Source organism: Hirundo rustica, chromosome 16 (genome assembly GCF_015227805.2).
Source record: "Hirundo rustica isolate bHirRus1 chromosome 16, bHirRus1.pri.v3, whole genome shotgun sequence".
Lineage (NCBI taxonomy): Eukaryota > Metazoa > Chordata > Aves > Passeriformes > Hirundinidae > Hirundo > Hirundo rustica.
In genome coordinates, this window is record NC_053465.1 from 12,460,854 (window position 1) to 12,482,274 (window position 21,421).

At 54.8% G+C, this 21,421-nt stretch overlaps 1 protein-coding gene across 1 annotated transcript; it reads left to right on the forward strand.

Moving 5' to 3' along the window:
- Positions 1-266: 266 nt before the first annotated feature.
- Positions 267-20,478, forward strand: ZNF341 (zinc finger protein 341). The gene is made up of 15 exons (XM_040080294.2): positions 267-358; positions 4,407-4,514; positions 5,593-5,780; positions 6,822-6,974; positions 7,877-8,098; positions 9,339-9,531; positions 10,276-10,360; positions 11,371-11,561; positions 12,455-12,648; positions 13,611-13,819; positions 15,046-15,142; positions 16,401-16,533; positions 17,320-17,431; positions 18,190-18,260; positions 19,415-20,478. The coding sequence occupies exons 1-15, from the start codon at positions 328-330 to the stop codon at positions 19,924-19,926; spliced, it is 2,499 nt and encodes an 832-aa protein (XP_039936228.1). The 5' UTR covers positions 267-327; the 3' UTR covers positions 19,927-20,478.
- The last annotated feature ends 943 nt before the right edge of the window (positions 20,479-21,421 follow it).

The window sequence follows — 21,421 nt, forward strand, 5'->3', positions numbered from 1 at the left end:
CCTGTCCTGCAGCCAATGGGGGCCGAGAAAGTCGTCCCGCCCACCCGCTCCGTGGGGGCGGCGGGCGCCGCGGTGAGCCCGGCCCGGCGCAGCCCGGTCATGGGCCGGGGGTCGTGGCCGCCGCGGCCGCACCGGAAGCCCGACCGGGGCAGGGGCGGCCGCCGGGCGGTCCCTGCCCAGTCTGTGCGGGCTGTCGCAGTGCCGCTCTGCCGCTCCCCGAGTTGAACACGCGCCCCCGCCCGGGGCCTCCCCCGCCTCTCCCGCGCTGTGGGCCCGTAGCGGGCGGCGGGCGCCCCCTGGCGGCGCCGCTGCCGCCGCCGCTCCAAGATGGCGCAGGCGATCTTCGAGGCGCTGGAAGGTAACGGGGCCCCACCGGGGCCGCGCCGGGACCTCCCGAGCCGCGGCGACAGCCGAGGGGCGCGACCCCCGCTCCTCCGAGCTCCCCCTGTGCAGCGCCGCCGCCGCGCGGGACGAGGGGCCGCCGCGGGACCGCCCCGTGAGGCCCGGCCCGGCGCGGCGTGTGGCGCTGCCGGTAGCCCCGGGCTGTCTCCCGCGCTGCTCCTCCGCTGCCGGCACCGCGGACGCAGCCTCAGCCCGGGGCTCGCCGCGCCGTCCGCGGCTCCCTGCAGCACCGCTGTCACCTGCGGTCCCCCGGCCCTGTGCCACCTCCTGCCTGTGCGCCCCGGCATCGGCGCACCGCCCAGCGCAGTGCCCGAGCACCGGGTAGCCCTCATTTACCACAGGCCCTGTGCGCGGTGCCCCACATCCCTACCTGTGCCAGCGCCCGACGCCTCGAGGCATCCCATGCCCTCCCTGCGCTGTGTCTGCTGCTCCTGGACACTCCATCCCCATCCTGCCCCTGCTGCTCCTGGACACTCCATCCCCATCCTGCCCCTGCTGCTCCTGGACACTCCATCTCCATCCTGCCCCTGCTGCTCCTGGACACTCCATCCCCATCCTGTGTCTGCTGTTCCTGGACACTCCATCTCCATCCTGCCCCTGCTGCTCCTGGACACTCCATCCCCATCCTGTGTCTGCTGTTCCTGGACACTCCATCCCCATCCTGCCCCTGCTGCTCCTGGACACTCCATCCTCATCCTGTGTCTGCTTCTCCTGGACACTCCATCCCCATCCTGCCCCTGCTGCTCCTGGACACTCCATCCCCATCCTGCCCCTGCTGCTCCTGGACACTCCATGCCCTCCGTGCTCCTGTGCCCTGCACATGGGGACATTCCCATCACCCCTGTCTCTGTGCCCAGAAAACAGCATCCCCAATCCCCAGGGCACTCTCAATGCTCCTGTGCCTCCCACGTCCCTGCATGCCGGGGTCCCCCATCCTCTCCCCTGTTGTGCCATGCTCCGTGCCAGCCCCAGGCACAGTGCCTGGGTGGCTGCTGGCCCCTGCATGTGTATTTTGAGGGGTGACTGCTCTTTGGCAGTGCCCAGGCAGTGCCTGTTGTGTGGGTGAAGGGGTTGTGCTCAGGTACATGTCACTGTAGTGTCGGGATACTGTTTACAGCCAGGTGCCATCCGAGGAGGACCTGCCAAGCTGTGGCAGTCTGACACTGGGCGAGGGCTCAGCCTCTTTGGAGAGAAACTGTTTCATAGGCATTGATTTCCTAAATTGGATTACAGATGTATTTTCCTTTACACTGCCTGGAAGGCTTGGTGTTGGGATTGTCACCTCTGCTTTTGAGTATCACCTTGTGACCACAGCAGCAGAGAGAGGAGCACAGAATAAATATTTTTCTCTATTTTGTTAGGTTACTTGGTGTATTTGCTAGCACCCTTTGTAGAATCGTGTCCCTATTTCCTCTCTGCAATCAGCTCCTCATTGTGTTAGTTTCCCTGCAGCATTCAGGACACCAAAGCTTTTTAACAAACTGAAAAAGAGCGGGTTTTTTGATTTGTTTTTTTTTAAGCCCACAGCAATTGGCAGCTTTTAGTGCCTGAGCTTGTTTGTTTTGTCTTGTTGATCGGATTACAAGTCGATGGTGACTTGGCATTCTTAGAGCAACCTGGTCTCAGGGTGCTGCAGGGCACAGGTGCTTCTTCACCTGTCACTAAAGCACCTGGTGCTCCTGTCAGAAAAAAAAAAAAGGCTTTATCACCTGGGCGACATGGACAGTCTTGTTTCATCTACAGCTGAGGGAAATTTGAAAGGGAAGAAAAAAAGGCACAGATCAGTAGTCCTGTGCTTTTATCTTGGCTTCCCCAAATCACCTTGGTTTTGTCAGGCTCTGGGCACCTCAGCTCCTGCCAGGAGAGAGGGAGCTGGGTTTTAAGTTCCATGACTGAGGAGCATCCTGCAGGCTGGTGCTGGCTGTAGGCAGGGCAGGATGGATCCAGAGCTTTGTCCTGGAGTCCGTGGATGGCTGTGACTGGCATCCGTGTAACCAAGTAACTGCCAGCTTGTCTGCATGGGTTGCTAGCCATGTCCTCAGGGGTTTCCCTGTGGGGAGTGTGGTGGTGTGCAGTTACTCAGTGAAGTGCAGGGGCTCTGTATTGCCAAATAAATATTTCTGTTGTCCTGTTTTTCTCCATCAAGAGGCTGAGTGCAGCACTGGTGATGTTGCTGCATCATTGTGTTCAGGTCTTGGCCTCTCCTCAAGCTTCTTCCTCCTAGTGGGATCAAAGCAATTGGTTGGCTTTTTTGCTTGGAAGATCTGACTCTGTGCCAGAAGGAAACCCAGTTGTCCAGTGCCAGGCACATCAAGAGTGGCACTGCTTGTGCAATCGTAATTACCCCCATGCTACAGTTCACCTGAATTTTTGATCCTTCTTTTCCTTGCAGCTTACTTTTTCAGAGAGGTGCTGCTCTAGGCCACTGTCTGCTTTGGCTGTGCCGTCAGAAGCCTGCAGTGCTCCCTTTGCAGTTTCCCAGAGGTTCTTTGTGCAGGAGGAGGTGTATTTTAGAGCAGGGCTTTGGCTGAGTGAGGAGACGCTCCCAGCACTGTTCCAGCAGTGTTCTGCCAGCGGGGCTGAGCTGCAGGGCTGGCTCCAGCTCTTCCTGCAAGCCAAGGCTTGCAGAACTGGACCTGCAGCTTTGCTGTGCCTCTGATCTGTGTGAAAGGCTTCCCATAGGCATGGTGGGAATTTGATGGGAGGGTGTGATGTAGTGGGATCTGCTGCCTTCAGCAGCTGCTGGTGCTCTTCTCTCTCCCAGGGACACGAGCAAGGTTTGCAGCATCTTCCCAGTGAAAGGATGGAAAAGGTGTTCACAGACTCTTAATGTGACATACTTCACACTGGAAGTGCAGGAGAAATGAGCATTTAGGGTATCTTTAAAAGGCTGTAGATTATATGGGTACTCCCCATCAAGAAGGTACCACTCCAGTTGTTCAGGAGAAATTTTATGAGAGGAACTTGGGGTGGTGGATGCTCCTGCTGTGCTGGTCCCTTATGCTCTGATCTGCTGTGGTGCTTCACTGTCTTTGCTGCTGCTGTCTGCTGAGCAACCTCTCCTCATCTCAGCAGTCCTCACCTCACTGCTTAGGAGCAATCAGACTCATTGATTTTCCTTTCCTGTGTCACGTAATTCTGAGATCAGTGCTTTGCAGTTTTGTTTTTCAAAGTCCTGGAAGTGAAAAAAACACCTAAGACCCCCCCAGCTTTCTTCTCTCCCTTAATCCACAAGATATAACATAACCTTGCTGTGCCATTTGCTTCCTTTGTGAGTTCTGTGTCATAAAAGAGTGATAGGAAGGAGTGGTGCATTAAAGTCACCCCTTTTTGCTCCTTTTCTTCCAAAATCAGATTGTCCTTTGTGTCTTTACATTCAAAAGAAAGAAGTGTGTCGTGCTTAATCCACAGTCCCGTGCTGCTGACCAGGTTGTCTCCCTAGATGAGTACTCCCAATCTTCTGTATTTATCTGGAATATTTTATAACGTTCTAGCTGTAGTGAAAAATGTTTGTGCCAAAGCAAGTAAGTTGATTGTAACAACAGATCTGACTGGGTGTGTGTGCCCTGTGTCTGATCCGATCTGGGAATGCCTTGTAAACAGGGAGGCACTTGTGACTCTGCTGCTGGGAGAGCTGCTGCACACAAGGATTTTGTCTGCCCTGAGCTCGGTGTCTGCTGCATCCTCGCGCAGTTCCACCCAGGCTTCTGTCCTGTGACATCCCCACTCCCTGTGACACTCTCAGCTCTTTTCATACCCAGTGTTAGAAGCATCCTTCCTCTCTGCAGCAAGTGTCTGAAACCAAACCCTCTTTTGGCTTTCCTTGCCCCTCTTCCATTCTCTTTTTGCACCAAAGGAGTTCTGAAGACAGGTGGGAGTATTGCTGTTGTGTGTTAGTTGTAGAGGGTGAGAAGGTGAGAGTGGCTCAGGAATGAGCTCCCAGGGCCCAAACACTCCCTGTCTGGCTGTGTTCAGTTTGCCATCCATACTTGTGTCTCTTTCAGGGATGGACAATCAGACAGTGCTGGCGGTGCAGTCCTTACTGGATGGACAAGGAGGTGTCACAGATCCGTCTGCTCCCAATGTCAACTCCTCCTCCATCCAGCCCATGGGTGAGTCCTGGTGGCACTGGGAGAGAGGACAGGGCAGGAGGGCTGCACATCTCCCCTGCAGCGTGCACAGCTGGCAGAACAGCTGGGTGTGTGGGATGCTGCTACGAGTGTTGTGAGCCCTCAGCAGGACGGGACAGAGCAGGAGGAAGGGACGGGTGCCCAAGCGAGCAGTGATGTTTTTGGAGGTGCTCATGACAACAGACTTGACCATGAGCTTCCAATAAAGACACAAAGGGAGGGAAAAGCCACTCTTCCTACGTCTAGTGCCTTTACTGTTGATGTTTTTTATTTAATATCCACTCCTTCTCCTCTGGAGATGCTCGGGTGCTTCAGTCCTGAGTATGGGAGCTGTTCATTTATGTGCATGTGGACCCTCACAGTGCTGGACTAGACCTTGCTGAGTGGATGGGGAGTTATCCCCTGAGGAGTTACAGTCTGTGTCCCCGAAATGGCCACCTTCAGGCTGTGACTCAGGGGAACAGCCTTGTGATGTGCCTGCATGCAGTGCAAATGGTGTGTGGTTTGCTAACGCTGCACATTTCAGCTGGGACTTGTAACTGGGTTGTCTTCTTTCTGCTTCTAACGTCGGGCATAGGTGCCAAAAACCAGCAATGTTGTGGAGGGGTGGCTTTAGGACACAAGCTGTGTCAGTGACTCTGTGCCCTTATCCAAGGTACTTGTGCTTTGTGCAACTGAGTAATAAAATCTGCCTCGGCCAGCATATTGCTGATGCTTTGGAAGGAGCTGCTTTGACTAAAAACAGAGGGTGCTACAGGAGCAAGGTTGGTTGTTCCTTTATTTGGGGTGAGAAGACAGACAGTGGGATTAGTGTGTCCCAGGGAACCAGTGGGGTTTGTGTATGGGATAGGGCTAAGGTGGACTCAGTCACATCACTTGGCTTTAGGGAGAGCTTGGGCCTGGGGAGGAGGGACAGCTTGGCCTTCGCAGCTGTCCTCTCCTGATGATGATGTCCTCGAGGTGCTGAGATCCAGAGGTGCCTGTTACCCTACATTGGGTGGTGGGTGGAGCATTGGGGAATGCAGGAGAAGGCCTGAAGCTCTGCTCTTCTTCACTGCAGATGACGAAGATGTGTTCCTGTGTGGGAAGTGTAAGAAGCAGTTCAACTCCCTGCCTGCCTTCATGACCCACAAGAGAGAGCAGTGCCAGGGCAGTGCCCCGTCCCTCTCCTCGGTATCTCTGGCCACCAACAGCGTGTACAGCCCGTCCATCACCTCCGTGCAGCAGGCTCCCACTGCTGGCCGGCAGGTACTGAGCTCAGGCATGGGCTCTGCTGCTGGGGGCTGGGGGCTTTGGGGTGATGGTTTTAGATCCAGTGGTGCCTCATGACTGAGCTCTTTACTAGGAGGCTCGGCTGTTGTCCCTTTGTTGGCTTTTCACCTCATGGTTGAAGTGGTGCCTCTGCAGTGAGGTGTCCTCCAGGAGGAGTCTCTGGCAGCCTTATTTCAGGACAGGACATAGGGGGTTTTGTGTTCTGTCTGTGCTGCAGCCAGACCTGGGCTGCACTGAAGAGCCCCAGGGTCAGAGCCTGGCCACAAGCCTGGGTGCTCTCAGGGGCTGTGGCTTCTGCTGTCCCCTGGGCCGTGGTCTGGCTCGTGGGCAGAAGTGGAGCAGCTTCATCCCTGCATCCCTTCTCTCCCATTCTTGCAAATAAGCCCACGTAATGTGGTGTGATGAATATCTCCTCTGGAGTAACTCTTGTTCCCTAGAGAATCTTCCACTGTGAGTCCCTGGTGCATGACATGTAAATGGTTTCCAAAGTACTTTCAAACCAACTGCTTTTTGCAAGCTGATGTAGTCCCAATGGATGGTGTTTCTTCCCAGGGCTGCAAACACAGATTATCTACTGCCAAAAAATTCAACAGCCTCCCTGCCCTGCTATAACCTGAGTCCAGTCTGAAGAGATGAGCCTGACATTCACCATCTGAGCCAGAGCAGCCTCCCTGAGTTTTCCACTTTCCTTTGCTGGGGCAAGCACACAGGAGAGGCCTGAACTTGTTCATGACCAGTTTGTCCTGCAGATCTTGTTTAATAACCCCTGATTTGAATTGCAGCCAATGGCCACTTTCTGAGCCACTGTGATATTTTTTTCCTCCTTTCTGAAGAACGTTTGTGGAGTTAAGAGCTCCCACGGACTCAGCAGGGAGCTGCAGATAATTACTGTGGCTCACTGCTGACCAGAGTCTGTGAAAGCAGAGACCCCGAGGCTCGGTAAAAAGCAGTGTCATTGTTTTTTGGGTACTGTTTTGACCTGTTGCTGGTTACCAGTGTATCTTTCTTTTCTTTCAGCAAATCTCTACATACATCACGGTTCCCCCATCACCTTTGATTCAGACCCTGGTGCAGGGGAACATCTTGGTCAGTGACGAGGTGCTGATGTCAGCCATGTCTGCTTTCACCTCCTTGGACCAGCCCATGCCAGCGGTGCAGCCCCCGGTGCAGGTGAGGGGCACGTGTGGATCCAGGGAGTCATGGGCAAAGCTCACCCAATCCCAGCCCCTTGGCCATGGCACTGACACCTTCCCCTGTCCCAGGCTGCTCCAAGCCCTGTCCAGCCTGGCCTTGGACACTTCCAGGGATATGCCCACACTGCTGAGGATCCCTCCCAGGACATGGTTGGCTTTCAGGGCTGCAAGTGCCCACAGCTGGGTCACGTTGGCTTCTCATGCACCAACACTCCCAAGTCCTTCCCCCCAATCAATCATTCACTGCCCAGCCTGTATCTGTGCTTGGGATCGCCCTGACCCAGGTGCAGCACTCTGCACTTGGTCTTGTTGAACTCCCTGAGGTTCACACAGACACACCTCTCAAGCCGGTTCAGATCCCCGTTCCTTCCCTCCAGTGTTTTGGCTCCCCCACACACCTCAGTGTTGCTCACAAACTTGCTTGTTGCTGGATGCTCAGATCTCTGTAGTGTGGTCTCTCCAGCTTTTTTTGAGCCCCCATATGATGATTGGTTTCCAGGGCCCTTGTCAGCTTACTCCATGGATTCCTCTCCTCCTGGGAGGGTTGTTAGGGCTCTCCCCAGGCTGGCTGGGCTGTACACGCTCTCCATACTCTGAAAATATTCCTTGTAACCAGAAGGATTAAAAGCTTTAAGAACAAAGCAGTAAAAGCAGTGGGGCTTGAGGGCTTGGGTTTTGGAGAAGGCAGTGTGTACCCACAGGTCATGCCAGGCCTCCAGCAGTCTGGTCCAACCCGCCAGCTGGATGTGCTGTGCCGTGCCAAGACATCACCGCTGTTCCTGCGGGCGAACTGGGACGGGGAGCGTGTCTGAGGGAGCAGCCCCTCCTGCTCCTGGCTGCAGCATTTCCCACGTGTCTGTCGTGTGTGTCTGTTTGCAGAGCAGCATGAGTATGCACGCTGGGGCTGGCTACCTGTCCCAGCCCCCGCCGGCCCCGCCGCCACCCCCGCAGCCGCCGCCCGCCCCGCCCAGCCTGGGGGCTCCGGGGCAGCCCGGCAGCGGCAGCGGCGGCGTGGAGGTGTACAGTGCCCCTGCTCCCATGGCAGCGTCCAGCACCGTGGAGATCCAGACCCTGGGCATGCAGCCCTACCCGCCCATGGAGGTAAGGCCAGGGCTGCTCCTAAGGATCCCTCTTTAGAGAATCACAGGATGGGTTGGGTTGGGAGGGGCCTTAAAGCTCATCCCCTGCCTTCGGGATGGACAGCTCCCACTGGACCGGATTGCTCCAGGCCTCATACAATCTGGCCTTGAGGAATGTGGAGTTGTAGCGTGGGAAGATGGGCTAGGTTATTTAACAGCAATTATTTTCTCTGGGAGAAGGTAGCAAATGGAAGGAGATCAGTAAGATGATGAAGATTCTGAGAAGAGGAGAAATAGCTGAGAGAGACAGAAGACTGTCACAGGCTTGGGAGACCTGAACATTTGTTTCTGGGCGAGGAATACCTGTGTATGTTGGGAGTGGGAGGGAATAGAAGTGAGGGGCTTGCCTTCTGTAGAAGCAGAGCACCATACTGCACACTTGAGGCCTATGTGGAGAGAAAAGTCCAGTCTAAATCTCAATGAGCTTGTCAAGGTGGTTTTTGCTAAGTAACGGCACAGGCAAGGTGGATTTACTGATGGATCAGCTGTTTGCAGTCTCTACATTTGCACTGCCCTTGACAGCAGGAGCTACTGGCTGTGGCTGAGGTTTGGCATCCTTATCTGTATAACTGACATCTGGTCTGGAAGTGCCAGTGGACAGGAATGGATGGGGATGTTGGATACGTGGTGGTCTATGTTAATTCATGGGGGTGGGCAGCAGAAATGCCCTTAAAATGTCACCCCAGACTGATCACTCTGTCTCTTTAGTGTTCTCTCCTACTCTTGATGCTCACATAAACAGCAGTGCTTTGACACCTGGAGTTTCCTTGAGCCTTCCTTCCCCTCTGCAGTCCTGCCAGGACAGGCACTGGGATCTGGAGATCCCTGCTTCAGGACTGGTGTGAACCCACAGGGTCGGCAGTGATCCTTCTGGTAGCCTGCTCCAGAGGGATAAGAAACTCTTCCAGGCATGAGACATAGATAAGGGACAAGACAGCTCCCTCAGAGTGTTTCTTTACTGCCCTGTTCCTGCTGTAATAACTTCTGGATGCTTTTTGATGTTCAGCAGGAGAGTTTCACACTCTGCAGGGTGTTAGTTTTGGTTAGATAGACATTGTTGTACTGGTGAGCCAGAAACTTGATCCAGTTCTGCAGAAAAAAAGTCAACCCAAGTGCAGCCTGGTGTGGGTGGAGATGGAAATTTGGACATGGTATAATTGTCTGTAGCAAACCTGTTCCACTGATGAATTTTCCTCTCACAGGTACCGAGCCAGTGTGTGGAGAGCCCTGTGTACCCCTCTCCCCCTGTGTACAGCCCTGGGAAGCAGGGGTTCAAGGCCAAGAGCACCAGTGCTCCCACCCCCCTGAGCAGTGCAGGAGGCTCTGTGGTTGGCTTTGATTCCCCTGCTGCTGCCAAAACTCGACGCTGCAAGAACGAGAGTGGGCTGCAGGAAGGTGAGTCCCTCCAGGACCTGCCCTGTGGGTCACTGGGCTTGTCCCAGCTGGGCTGCAGGAAGGTGAGTCCCTCCAGGACCTGCCCTGTGGGTCACTGGGCTTGTCCCAGCTGGGCTGCAGGAAGGTGAGTCCCTCCAGGACCTGCCCTGTGGGTCACTGGGCTTGTCCCAGCTGGGCTGCAGGAAGGTGAGTCCCTCCAGGACCTGCCCTGTGGTCACTGGGCTTGTCCCAGCTGGGCTGCAGGAAGGTGAGTCCCTCCAGCACCTGCCCTGTGGGTCACTGGGCTTGTCCCAGTCGGGCTGCTGAGCCATGAGCTCCCTGAGGGCTGCATTGGCTCTGCAGCTCTGGAGGGGGAACATGATGGCCTCACATGAAACTGGTGAGCAACCTGGTGGGTTCACAGCAGAGACAGGTCCTTCCTCTCACTCATGCTGTGTCTCTTCCAGTGCCCAAAGCACCTTTAGGGTTGGTGCTTTGTCACTGGAGAGGTCCCTGGAAGGCAGTGGTTGTTGCCTGATGCCCTGCCCTAGCAGACTACACTGCTCAGGATTCACAGAGTTGGCTCAGGCTGCGTTAAATGGGTGTTGTGCCCACAGCCACGCCCCAGTCTGGCCAGGCAGATCTTATCTCTCCATAGGCTCTTTATTCTTGGTCCTGAGCAGTCCTGTCTTGGGGTGAGGGCCCTGTGACACAGTGGGGACAGGGCTGTGCCACATGATCTCATTCTTGTGTGTGCTCTTGCAGGCAAACCCAAGTCCCCCAAGCTGAAATGCACATACTGTGACAAGGCCTTTACCAAGAACTTCGACCTGCAGCAGCACATCAGGAGGTAACAGTGCCCTACCCTGCACACAGCAGAGTGGCTGGGCTGGAGCAGGGCACAGCTCTGCTGAGGGAGCGTGTGCAGCCCAGTTTATGTCCCAGAATCTGCGCTGCAGTAGCAGGGATTCTTCATTGCTCTCATCCCAGGATAGCCTTTCCCCAGGGACTGGAGTGAAGGCTGTATCGTGGATGTAATCTTCATGCTGATTATGTGCTGGGACTGGAGGTTCATTTTCCTTGCTGATGAGACCTTAACAGCCAAACCTCTTGTCACCTGACTACTGGAGCAGCAGCATTCCCACTGCTTGCCTCTGCCCTTCCCTTTTCTCTCCCTCCCTTCCTGTTTGCTGCTGTTAGAAAGGTGTAAGCCAAGCTCAGTGTCTATACAGGGAGCTCTAATCAGAGAGCTTTTCCCTGGAAGGAGGATGATGAAATCTGCAGAGTTTTTTCCGCCAGTGGAGTCAGCTGGACTCAGAACTGATGGGAAGGGACAAGTGGTGGTTTCTGCACGTCTTCCCGGCCTGGACTCTTCACTTTCTCTTGAAGCAGAAAGGCAGAGTAGAAAGACCTTTTTGCTGTGGACAAAGGAGAGCACATTCAGGCAGATCAGGGGGCTGCAAGCTAGCAGAGATGTGTGCAGGAGAGAGAAGTGTGACAGGGAAGAAAAGGCTTGTACCCTTGAGAAAGCGATGAGGCCCAAGGTCTGTGCAGGGACCCTGACAGTGAATGCCCTGATGTTGCTGCAGAGCTGTTTTCCTCTCCTGCTTCTTCCTTTGATCCCCTGTCATTCCCAGACCACAGGTGTTTTGTCTGTGCACCAGCCTTGTTTCCCCAGGCCTCTCACAATCCACCTCCTTTAGTGTGCCAGGTCTCAAAGCCGTTGTTTGGGGGGTCCAGGTGTGATCTGCCAGGCTGAGTGCCCAGCACAGTCCTTTGGCAGCCATCCCCCACCCACGGGCCCTGCCTGGGGCTGCCTCCTGTCTCCACCAGCTGCTGACCTGGTGCCTTCTCCTTCAGTCACACGGGTGAGAAGCCCTTCCAGTGCATCGTGTGTGGCCGAGCCTTTGCCCAGAAGTCCAATGTGAAGAAGCACATGCAGACCCATAAAGTGTGGCCTCCAGGGCTGGGCTGCACCATCTCCCGCAACTCCATCACGGTGCAGGTCATGGCCCTGAACCCCAACCAGCCTGAGGACGAGGAGAACACAGGTGTGGTGCCTGGGGATGGGGTGTGTGGGGCACAGCAGTGGTGTGAGGAGGCTGCAGCTTTCTGCACCTCCACACAGGGAGGGAGGGGAGCTGTGTGTGCTGTTTGCATTCCCTGGTTGTGTTTGGTGTTTTGCACTAAGAGTGGCCTTTGCTCAGCTCCAGCTGGAAGCTGCATCATTTCATAGCCCCGTGGTGGGTTCAGGTGCTGGTGGAGACAGTGGCTCCAAACTGTCCCAGTATGTGCCTACACAGGGCAAGGTGTCTTCCCCTTCTCGCTCCCTGGCACTACACCTTTGGCAGTGCACAAGCTACCCTGACAGCTCTGGCCTAGAGGACAGACAGCTGCTGGTTTAGGACAGCCCAGTGCTCTGGCTTTGCACTGTGCAGGTCATGCCCATGCTGCGTCTGGCACAGTGGCCACCTGTAAATAACTTGAGGCAGAGAAGAGCTCCTTGCTGGTGTCTGGATCCCTTTTCTGCTGGTGGCCCCAGACCTGGTAGGGGAGGGAATGCAGTGACAATGTCATGTCTAGGACAAGGGGCAACTGGAGCTGCCCTTTGTAGGCATCATGGACTGTGAACCACTGGCTGGAACTTATCTCCTGTCTCCTGCCAGTGGTGGGAGTAAATCTGGCTCTGGTCCACAGGTGGAGGCCTGTTCTCTGACTGTTCCACAGAGCAGTTATAGCCCTGGAAAAAGAGAACGGGCTGGGAGGGGAAGATGGAGTAGTGAGAGCCTTTAATAATCTGTCAACAAATTTGAAACAACCCTGTTAGCAAGATTCATCTGATCTAAAGATGAATCTTTGAAAGGGAGGAAGAACCTGGCCTGGCGTGTCCTGCCAGCATGGTGCTTGCAGAGCAGCTTTCAGCTGTGACTTTCCCTCTCTCCAGGTTTGCCCCAGCCCTCCAGGAACACGGTGCCCCCACCCCAGGCCCTGAGCCCCTTGGAGGAGAGCGAGGCGGGCAAGCTGGAGGCCAAGCAGGTTGTCCTGATCGACAGCTCCTACCAGTGCCAGTTCTGCCCCAGCAAGTTCAACACCTACTTCCAGCTCAAATCACACATGACACAGCACAAGAATGAGCAGGTAGGGGCAGAGGGTGTCTGTGTGGGTGCAATATTGGCATTGGCTTCACGTAATGCACCTGTTCTGGGGGTCTGTCAAGAGCCTTGTGGTCTGTGGAGCTGCCAGTTCTTCACATGCAGCTCAGCTCTCAGGGTTGTAGCTGTGTGGTCTGGGTGGCTTTGAAAACTTTGAAAACTGAGTGAGAATTCAGCCAAGGAGGTTTGGATGGATAGAGAGGAAGCAAAGAAGTGAAGTTCTGGGCCCTTCATTTCCAGAAAGACATGGAGGTGCTGGAGCTTGTCCACAGAAGGGCAGCAGAGCTGGGGAAGGGTTCTAGAGAGTAAGGCAGAGGAGGAGTGGCTGAAGGAGCTGGGGGTTGCCCAGCCTGGAGAAGAGGAGGCTCAGAGGGGACCTTCTCATTCTCCACAACTCCCTGACAAGAGGGTGCAGCCAGGGGGGAGCCAGGCTTTGTTCCCACAAGGGACAGAACAAGAGGAGACAGCCTCAAGCTGTGCCAGGGGAGGTTCAGGTTGGACATCAGGAGGAATTTCTTTACTGAGAGGGTTGTCAGGCGTTGGACTGGGCTGTCCAGGGAAGTGGTGCAGTCTTCCTCCCTGAAGTGTTCAGTAACTGATTGCACCTGGCACTTGGTGCTGTGGTTTAGTTGACAAGGTAGTCAAAGATTGGACTCGCTGATCTTGGAGGTCTTTTCCTACCTTGGTGATTCTGTGAAATCTGAAATTTTCAGTGTAAGTGGCAGCTCTCAGTCCTGGGACAATCATTTCTGGGGTGCTGTGGTCCCACCCACTCGAGTGGTTTCAGGCCCTCACATCAGCACCCCTTTGTCGCACCTTGCTTTCTCAGGGACGTGCCCCGACAGTTTGTGCTCCTTCCCAGAAAGGACGGCAGCTCTGCCTGTTGGCAGAGGCTTTTCCCTGCTTGTTTCCATGGTGAGCGTCTCCAGTTGCTCTCCCTTCTCGCAGGTGTACAAATGTGTGGTGAAGACCTGCGCCCAGACCTTCCAGAAGCTGGAATCCTTCCTTGAGCACATCAAGAGCCACCAGGAGGAGCTGAGTTACCGCTGCCACCTCTGCAGCAAGGACTTCCCGTCGCTGTACGAGCTGGGCGTGCACCAGTACTCGCACAGCCTGCTGCCCCAGCACAGCCCCAAGAAGGACATGGCCGTGTACAAGTACAGTACAATCGCTGCTCACAAGGCTTGTAGGAGTGAGTGGGTGCAGAGCGTGGCTGGTGGGACCTTAGAGGGGACAGGGGGCCCTCTGTCCGGTGGCTGTGGTGCTTTTGGGCACCCAGGTGGCACATGGGGAGGGTCCCTCCACCAGACTGCAAGGGCCAAGCACTTGGAATGCAGGGAGTCTCTGAATGACAGTGAAAATCTGGGACTGGTTATGTGGGAAGCTCCCATCATTGCAATTCCTCTTACCACCAGTCAGAAGTGTGATGGGCACGGCTGAACCTGCCCTGGGCTGGGTCAGAGAGCCAGGGAAACCCTTCCCAGCCTGTTCCCTGTGATTCTTCCCCTGCAGCAAAGGGATTGTGGGTTGTACGAGCCATGCCCAGGAAAAAATGTCCTATCCCTTTGCTGCAAAAGGTCTGTTCCTTGGAACGCTTTTCTTCTAGTGTGGAGGGAAAGTGTGAGGGGTTCCACAAAGAGCTCCACAGAGCTTTTTAAATGCCCACAGAAATGTTCAGGGGGAGTAGGAAGCCCAGGAGGTACTGGAGTCACTTAGGAATTTCATGGAATAAATATCTGCCAATTCTTGCCTAGACCATGGTTTCTAGTTGCACTACAGAGCTTTGTTCTACAGCTCGTGGGGATCTCTGAGATCAGAGCCCTGCTTGAGCAGGTTTTAGTCTGACCTAGGGAGAAGGGGTTTCACGGCAGGAGCAGGGTGTGAGTGCCTCTGTCCCCACTGCTGATGCTGCTGTCAGTCAGCCTTGGCAGAGCCCTCTGGCAGGATGTGTGACCCCTGCCATGCTGTGTCCCCACTCTCAGCTCCTTCTCTGGGGGCTGATGTCTTCAAGCAATGAAGATGAAGGAGGTGTTTGAAGTAAAGTGAATTCCTTACCTAAGGCTGGTCTCCAGGAGGAAGTAGTGTGGGGTATGTGCTCAGGTCTGGGTGCTCCCATGGCAGCCTGTGGCAAGTGCACTCGTATTTAAAGGCTTCTCCACCCAGTTCTCCAGCAGCTCCTGCTCTGAAGGATGCTCAGTGTGAGTGTGAGCTGGCATGTGGGTTCCTGAGGTTCTTGAGCACCTGAGTGGTTATTTTCTGTATCAATCCTGTCAAAGATCACCCTGGAAGGTGGCTGGGCTGGGGGCTGGGTGTGTCTGCCTGTGGTGTGAGGTTTGCTGCAGTAGCCTCGCTCACAGGCTCTGTCCTTTCTCTCCACATCCAGGTGTGTGAAGTGTGTCAATAAATACTCCACCCCAGAAGCCCTGGAGCACCATCTGCAGACAGCAACGCACAACTTCCCCTGCCCTCACTGCCAGAAGGTGAGTGCTGAGCCAGGCCTGGACACCTGGCAAGGGCTCTGGGGGGACAGGAACCCTCGGCACCATGAGTAAGAGCCTTGGAGAACAGGTAAAGAGGAAGGAGAAAGCGAAATTAACTCCGTGGGGGAGTAGGAACTCCTGGGGATCCTTGCCCAGCCCATCCTACTCTGCTGGCTTTGGTGGAACACTGGGCATCCTTCTGGGATGCTGGTCCTCAGCACTGTGGTGTTACACAGTTGACAGCAAGGTTTCAGCTTAGGTGTCTCTTAAGAAAGTTTTGGCTCTTTTCCCATTTTTTTTTATTGGCTTGTTTTTAAAGCTCTATCTGTACTTTTTTTATACAATCCTGAGGGTTTTCACAGTGCATCCTTCCTGGGAAACAGTGACTGAGCTTCTTGCTCAGGTTGCCCAGAGAAGCTGTGGCTGCCCCAGGATCCCTGGAAGAGTCCGAGGCCAGGTTGGACAGGGCTTGGAGCACCCTGGGATAGTGGAAGGTGTTCGTGCTCACAGCAGGGTTGTTGGGACTGGATGATCTTTAAGGTCCCTTCCAACCTAAACCATTCCCTGATTCTTATGTTTTCTATCCTGGCTACACCCCCCATGCCAGCTCCGTGATGTCCCGTGTGTGGTGCTGGCTCTGGGCTGTGTTTGTGTGCTGCAGTGCTCCCCTCTGAGCAGTGTTTGTGTTGCAGGTGTGTGTGTGAGTTGCAGTGCTCCCCTCTGAGCGTGTTTGTGTTGCAGGTGTGTGTGTGTGTTGCAGTGCTCCCCTCTGAGCGGTGTTTGTGTTGCATGTGTGTGTGTGTGTGTTGCAGTGCTCCCCTCTGAGCGTGTTTGTGTTGCAGGTGTGTGTGTGTGTTGCAGTGCTCCCCTCTGAGCGGTGTTTGTGTTGCAGGTGTGTTTGTGTGTTGCAGTGCTCCCCTCTGAGCGGTGTTTGTGTTGTAGGTGTGTGTGTGAGTTGCAGTGCTCCCCTCTGAGCAGTGTTTGTGTTGCAGGTGTGTGTGTGAGTTGCAGTGCTCCCCTCTGAGCTGTGGTTGTGTTGCAGGTATGTGTGAGTTGCAGTGCTCCCCTCTGAGCAGCGTTTGTGTTGCAGGTGTGTGTGTGAGTTGCAGTGCTCCCCTCTGAGCGGTGTTTGTGTTGCAGCTGTGTTTGTGAGTTGCAGTGCTCCCCTCTGAGCGGTGTTTGTGTTGCAGGTGTGTTTGTGTGTGGCAGGTGTGTTTGGAGTTGCAGTGCTCCCCTCTGAGCGGTGTTTGTGTTGCAGGTGTTCCCCTGTGAGCGGTACCTGCGCCGCCACATCCCCACGCACGGCGGGGGCAGCAAGTTCAAGTGCCAGATCTGCAAGAAGTTCTTCCGGCGGGAGCACTACCTCAAGCTGCACGCCCACATCCACTCGGGTACACAGCCCCTGCTCCCAGTGCTCGTCACCTCTGTGCCACAGCCCTGGCTCTGCTGTGCCCTGGTAGCAGGAGTGGCAGGGTTGGCTCTGAGTCGTTTGCAGCAACGTGGTTTCACATCTGTGGGCTGGGCTCAGCCTCGTGCCCAGCACTGCACTAGTTAGAAATGGGGGACACAGGTGGATTCCCCGCTTGCTGTGGTGGCAGAGCTGAGGGATTTGGCCCTGGAGAGCAGGAGCAGAGTGCGGCACGGGTTGTGCCCATCCATTTATTGTTTTGTTGAGAAGAGGCTGAGGGAGTTGGGGTTGTTTGGCCTAGAGAAAAGGAGGCTCAGGGGAGACCTTATCACTCTGTACAACACACTGACAGGAGGCTGTAGCCAGGTAGGGGTTGGTCTCTTCTTCCAGGCAACAGGACAAGAGGATACAGCCTTAATCTGTGCCAGCTTAACCAGGGGAAGTTTAGGCTGGACATCAGGAAGAATTTCACAGAAAGGGTGATTGGGCACTGGAATGGGCTGCTCAGGGAAGTGGTGGAGTCTCCATCCCTGGAGGTGTTGGAGAAAAGACTGGATGTGGCACTCAGTGCCATGGTCTAGTTGACAAAGCGGTGTTAGGTTATAGGTTGGACTCGATGATTTCCAAGGTCTTTTCCAACCTGATTCTGTGTGATTTAACCATAGGGCAAGGAAGTTTATAGTGTGGCACAGCTGGCCTGGTGCCTGTGCATGGCAGAGCGGCCTGTGTGGCTGCACTGTCCCTGAGCCCCGCTCTCTCTCCTCCCCAGGTGAGAAGCCCTTCAAGTGCTCGGTGTGTGACGCAGCGTTCAATCGCAAGGACAAGCTCAAGCGCCACATGCTCATCCACGAGCCCTTCAAGAAATACAAATGTCCCTTCTCGTACGTAGTGTGTCTGCACGTGACAGCACATCAGAACGGGCTTGGGATGGGGGAGTGTGTCCTGCAGGTGTCCTAGGGGACACTGTGGCACCTCCCAGGCTGCGTGGGGAGGTTGGAACAACAGCTGTGTGCTGTTGAACTGGGAACCCAAGAGTCCCAATGCTTTGTTACTGACTTCCTGTAGGGCCACATTTCATTGCTTCATCAGCCCTGTAAAATAACTCCTCCTTCATGGGAGGCTTGGGGGAGCACTAGGAAGAGAAGGAGCATTATTTGACCACAGAGGTTCCCTGGATGATGGGTTTCACTCCCTGCATGTCTCCAAAAGCATCTGACAGCATCTGACAACATCAGACCTAATGAAGCCAGAGGAACTGAGTTTTGGAAGGTGCAGTCCCAAATCCATGGCACAGCCATGGACTTTCTGAGATAGCCAAGAATGACTGGCTTCTCCCTGCTCCAGCCAACCTCACACTTCCTTCCAAAGTACCTTTGTCTCAGGCTGAGATCTTGAACCTGCTGCATTTCAGAGCATTCATAGAGAGACACAGACCATGTGCAGTTTAGGAAAAGCCACATGTCCCTGTGGCAGCCCCTGCCCAGAAAGGCTGAAATAGTGGAACTTCTGCTGAGGCTGCACAGAAACATCTAGGTGCTGCTAAGGAGAAGGATCATGGATCTCTTTATGCTCTGGGATCTGTCTGTACATTGCTCCTCAGCTGATTCCCACATCTCACCAGCATTTGTTGTTGTTGCAGGAGCCACACGGGCTGCAATAAAGAGTTCAACAGGCCTGACAAGCTGAAGGCTCACATTCTGTCCCATTCAGGTGAGTGGTTGGGAATGCAGTGACTGGGATTCCCTGTGGTGCTGCAGGAGCATGTGACAGAAGGACTAAGCCTGAGAAATAAGAATCATTTAGATTTTTTTTTCTCTCTGTTTTGCTGCAGGCCTGTTTAAGTGAGTGTTCAGGATTATGTCTAAGATTTGGGCTGGTTGCTAAGACAATCTGTAGGCAGAGCCTGCTGGTGAGACTCAGGAGCTGAGCTGGATTGCTTGGTCTGTTTGCTATCAAGTGAATATCCAGAGTGCTCTGTCCACTCCTCCCCAGTCCCATCTCACATGCAAAAGAAGATCTCAAGGGATTTGATTCCCTTCTTGTGTTGATGCTCCCAATTCTAATAAAGGCAAATAATTTATTCCCATTATTTATTCCCATACCCCAGGGAACAATCAGACTTTTATCTCTTGAGGTAAAACTGGACATCTTTCCATGTTCCCAAACCCCTGCAGAGTGGGATCAGATGGGATAGGATTGTGCAGTCATAGGTTCTTTCAGACTGTACATTCCCATATTTTGGAGGGGGAAAAAAAAGTGAAAATTTCTTTATTTACTAAATACACTTGAAAAAAAGACTGCTTCAAGATTGTTATGCATTTTCGTCACAATTACCTGACATGTTTTTTTGGTGATATTTTAATGCTCTTACTTGAGGTGAGTATATTTGCAGTGTGCAGCTTCCTGCTGAGAGACAGGCAATGACCTCTGCTCTCTATGACCAGGGAGAGGACCCAGGGAATGGCTGGAGCTGTGCCAGGGAGGTTTAGGTTGGATATCAGGGAAAGGTTCTTCCCCAGAGGGTGCTGGCACTGCCCAGGCTCCCCAGGGAATGGGCATGGCCCCGATGCTGCCAGAGCTCCAGGAGCCTTGGGACAGCGCTGCCAGGGATGCCCAGGGTGGGGTTGTTGGGGTGTCTGTGCAGGGCCAGGGGCTGGAATGGGTGATCCTGTAGGTCCCTCCCAGCTCAGGACATTTTATGACTTTACTAAGGGCTAAAACAACAGTTAAACACAGACATTGAAGCTGTAGCCATGCACCCTTTCCTGTGTGTGGCACAATGTCTCCTCCCTTTGATCAGGGAGCACCCTGATCTCCAAGCTCTCCCCGCTGGCTGTGTCTAACTCAACTCTCCCTTCGTGCAGGGATGAAGATCCACAAGTGCCAGTACTGTAACAAGTCCTTCAGCCGCCGCGCCCACATGGTGGAGCACCAGCGCTCGCACACCGGCAACTACAAATACCGCTGCCCCACGTGCAGCAAGGGCTTCACCCGCCACAAGTACATGAGGGAGCACAAGTGCCGCCTGGGCTCGCCCAAGGACAAGGAGCTGCAGCTCAGGAAGGCCCAGAAGAAGCGGGCGGCGCGGGGGCGCAAGGCCGGGCTGGCGCTGCCCGCCGTGCTGGGGCTGCCGGAGCTCAAGGACGGCGCTGCCGGGGAGAGCCCCCCCGAGGGGGGCCCCGACAAAGAGCCCTTCCAGGAGTCGGACGCCGTCCTGTCCATCGTGGTCGGCGGGTCGGGAGCTGCCGACTCGGAGCTGGTCCCCGGGCGGCCCAACAGCATGGCCTCCAACCTGGCCCTGGCAGAGCTGCAGACGGCCTCGGACGGGCCCTGCACCATGCTGGCCGTCCCCGTGTACATCCAGACCTCGGAGTGACCGTGCCCGGAGCCACCGTCTGACTTGGTGCTCAGATTTATCCCCGTGGAAAAGACCGAAGCTCTTCTGGGGGAGGTGGATGGGATATGGGAGAGAATGGCTTCCATCGCCACTGGTTCTTCCCGTCCTTGGGCAGAGGACTGCTCGGAGACCACTGACGCCTACAAGGCACTGAAGAGAGTGGCTCCGTTATTTCTTGTCCCTCTGTACCACGGGTCAGCTTAGGGCAAGAAAGACAAAGATCCCTGAATCAGGGTAAGAAGAAGGACCGTGCAAACTTGCAACAAACAGAGCTGCTGAAATCAGGTGGCTTTGCAAATCACAGCCTGTCCCATCTGTGGTTTTTCTGGCCTAGAAGCTGTATTGCCCAGTATTTGGGTGGCCCTTCTGAGAGCAAACATCCTTCCTAGTGGAAGCAAGTTCATCCTGAGATCCTTTGGGAACACTGTTCAGAAATACCCTGATAGACTTCTGTCTGGTATCTTCTCTGTGTCTGTCTCAGTAGAAAGATCACCGTGTCTGTACTACACGTTATAAACACCCTGGACCTCACGTCTGGAGTCAGTGTGTGGGAAGCTCTGTGTGTGTGGGAGGGTTCTTCTGTCTGGGGCTGTTCTCTCCACAGTGTTTGTTAATGGTTTTTCCCCAGACCCAGGGATTTCTGAGTGCCTTAGACCTCAATGAGGCAATCCCTGGGAGCAGTTAAATGTGACCCCTCTGTTCAGCAAGGGCACTGAGGGCTGGGTGAGGTGACCTGGCCAGGAAGCCTGTGATGCGTCCAGGAGCCAATGTCCCAGTGTCAGCTCTGGCCCAGGTGCTGCAGAGAAGCCTCTGTGTTCCCTCAGTTCTTTCAGTAGTCTCAGTGGGGAGTTGGTGTGGTTGAGCAGCAAGGAAGTTTGGTGTGACTGGGACATCTGTTGTCCTCTTGGCTTCTCTGATTTCCTAAGCAGGAGTCCCAAAGCCAGCACAGGAGCACCCAGACCCAGAAACTGAAAATTCCCATTGTACAGTGTTGGTGAGGGAGGTGCAGGGGTGGCTCTTGGAGCCCAGGCAGGTCAGGGCGCAGGTAGGGGTGCTGCTGCCTGCCCCAGTGCTCTGCCAGGCTCCTTCCTTCCCTTACTGCCCTCAGCCTCCTGTTTTCCACTGCTGCAGGATGCGCTGGCTTTTGGGGAAGGGTCTGCACCCAGACCTGCATATCCCTGCTGCCTCCAGCTCCTCCTGGGATGTGTCCCCATGCTCTGCTCTCCCACACTTTCTCCCTGCTCCAAGTGTAGGGCAGGCCAAGCTGAGCTTTCCCAGGGACTTTGTGTGATGAGCTGAGGTGTCCGTGGGTGCAAGGTGCTGCATTCCCAGGCTGTTTATCCAGAGGTGGTGCAGGGTTCAGTCAGTCCTGGGTACAGAAATCCTGGTGTGTCAGGGACTCTGTGGCTGTTCTGGCCATTGCAGCAGTCAGCCCAGCATTACTGGTCTGACTGGTCTGATCCAGCCCATTGTT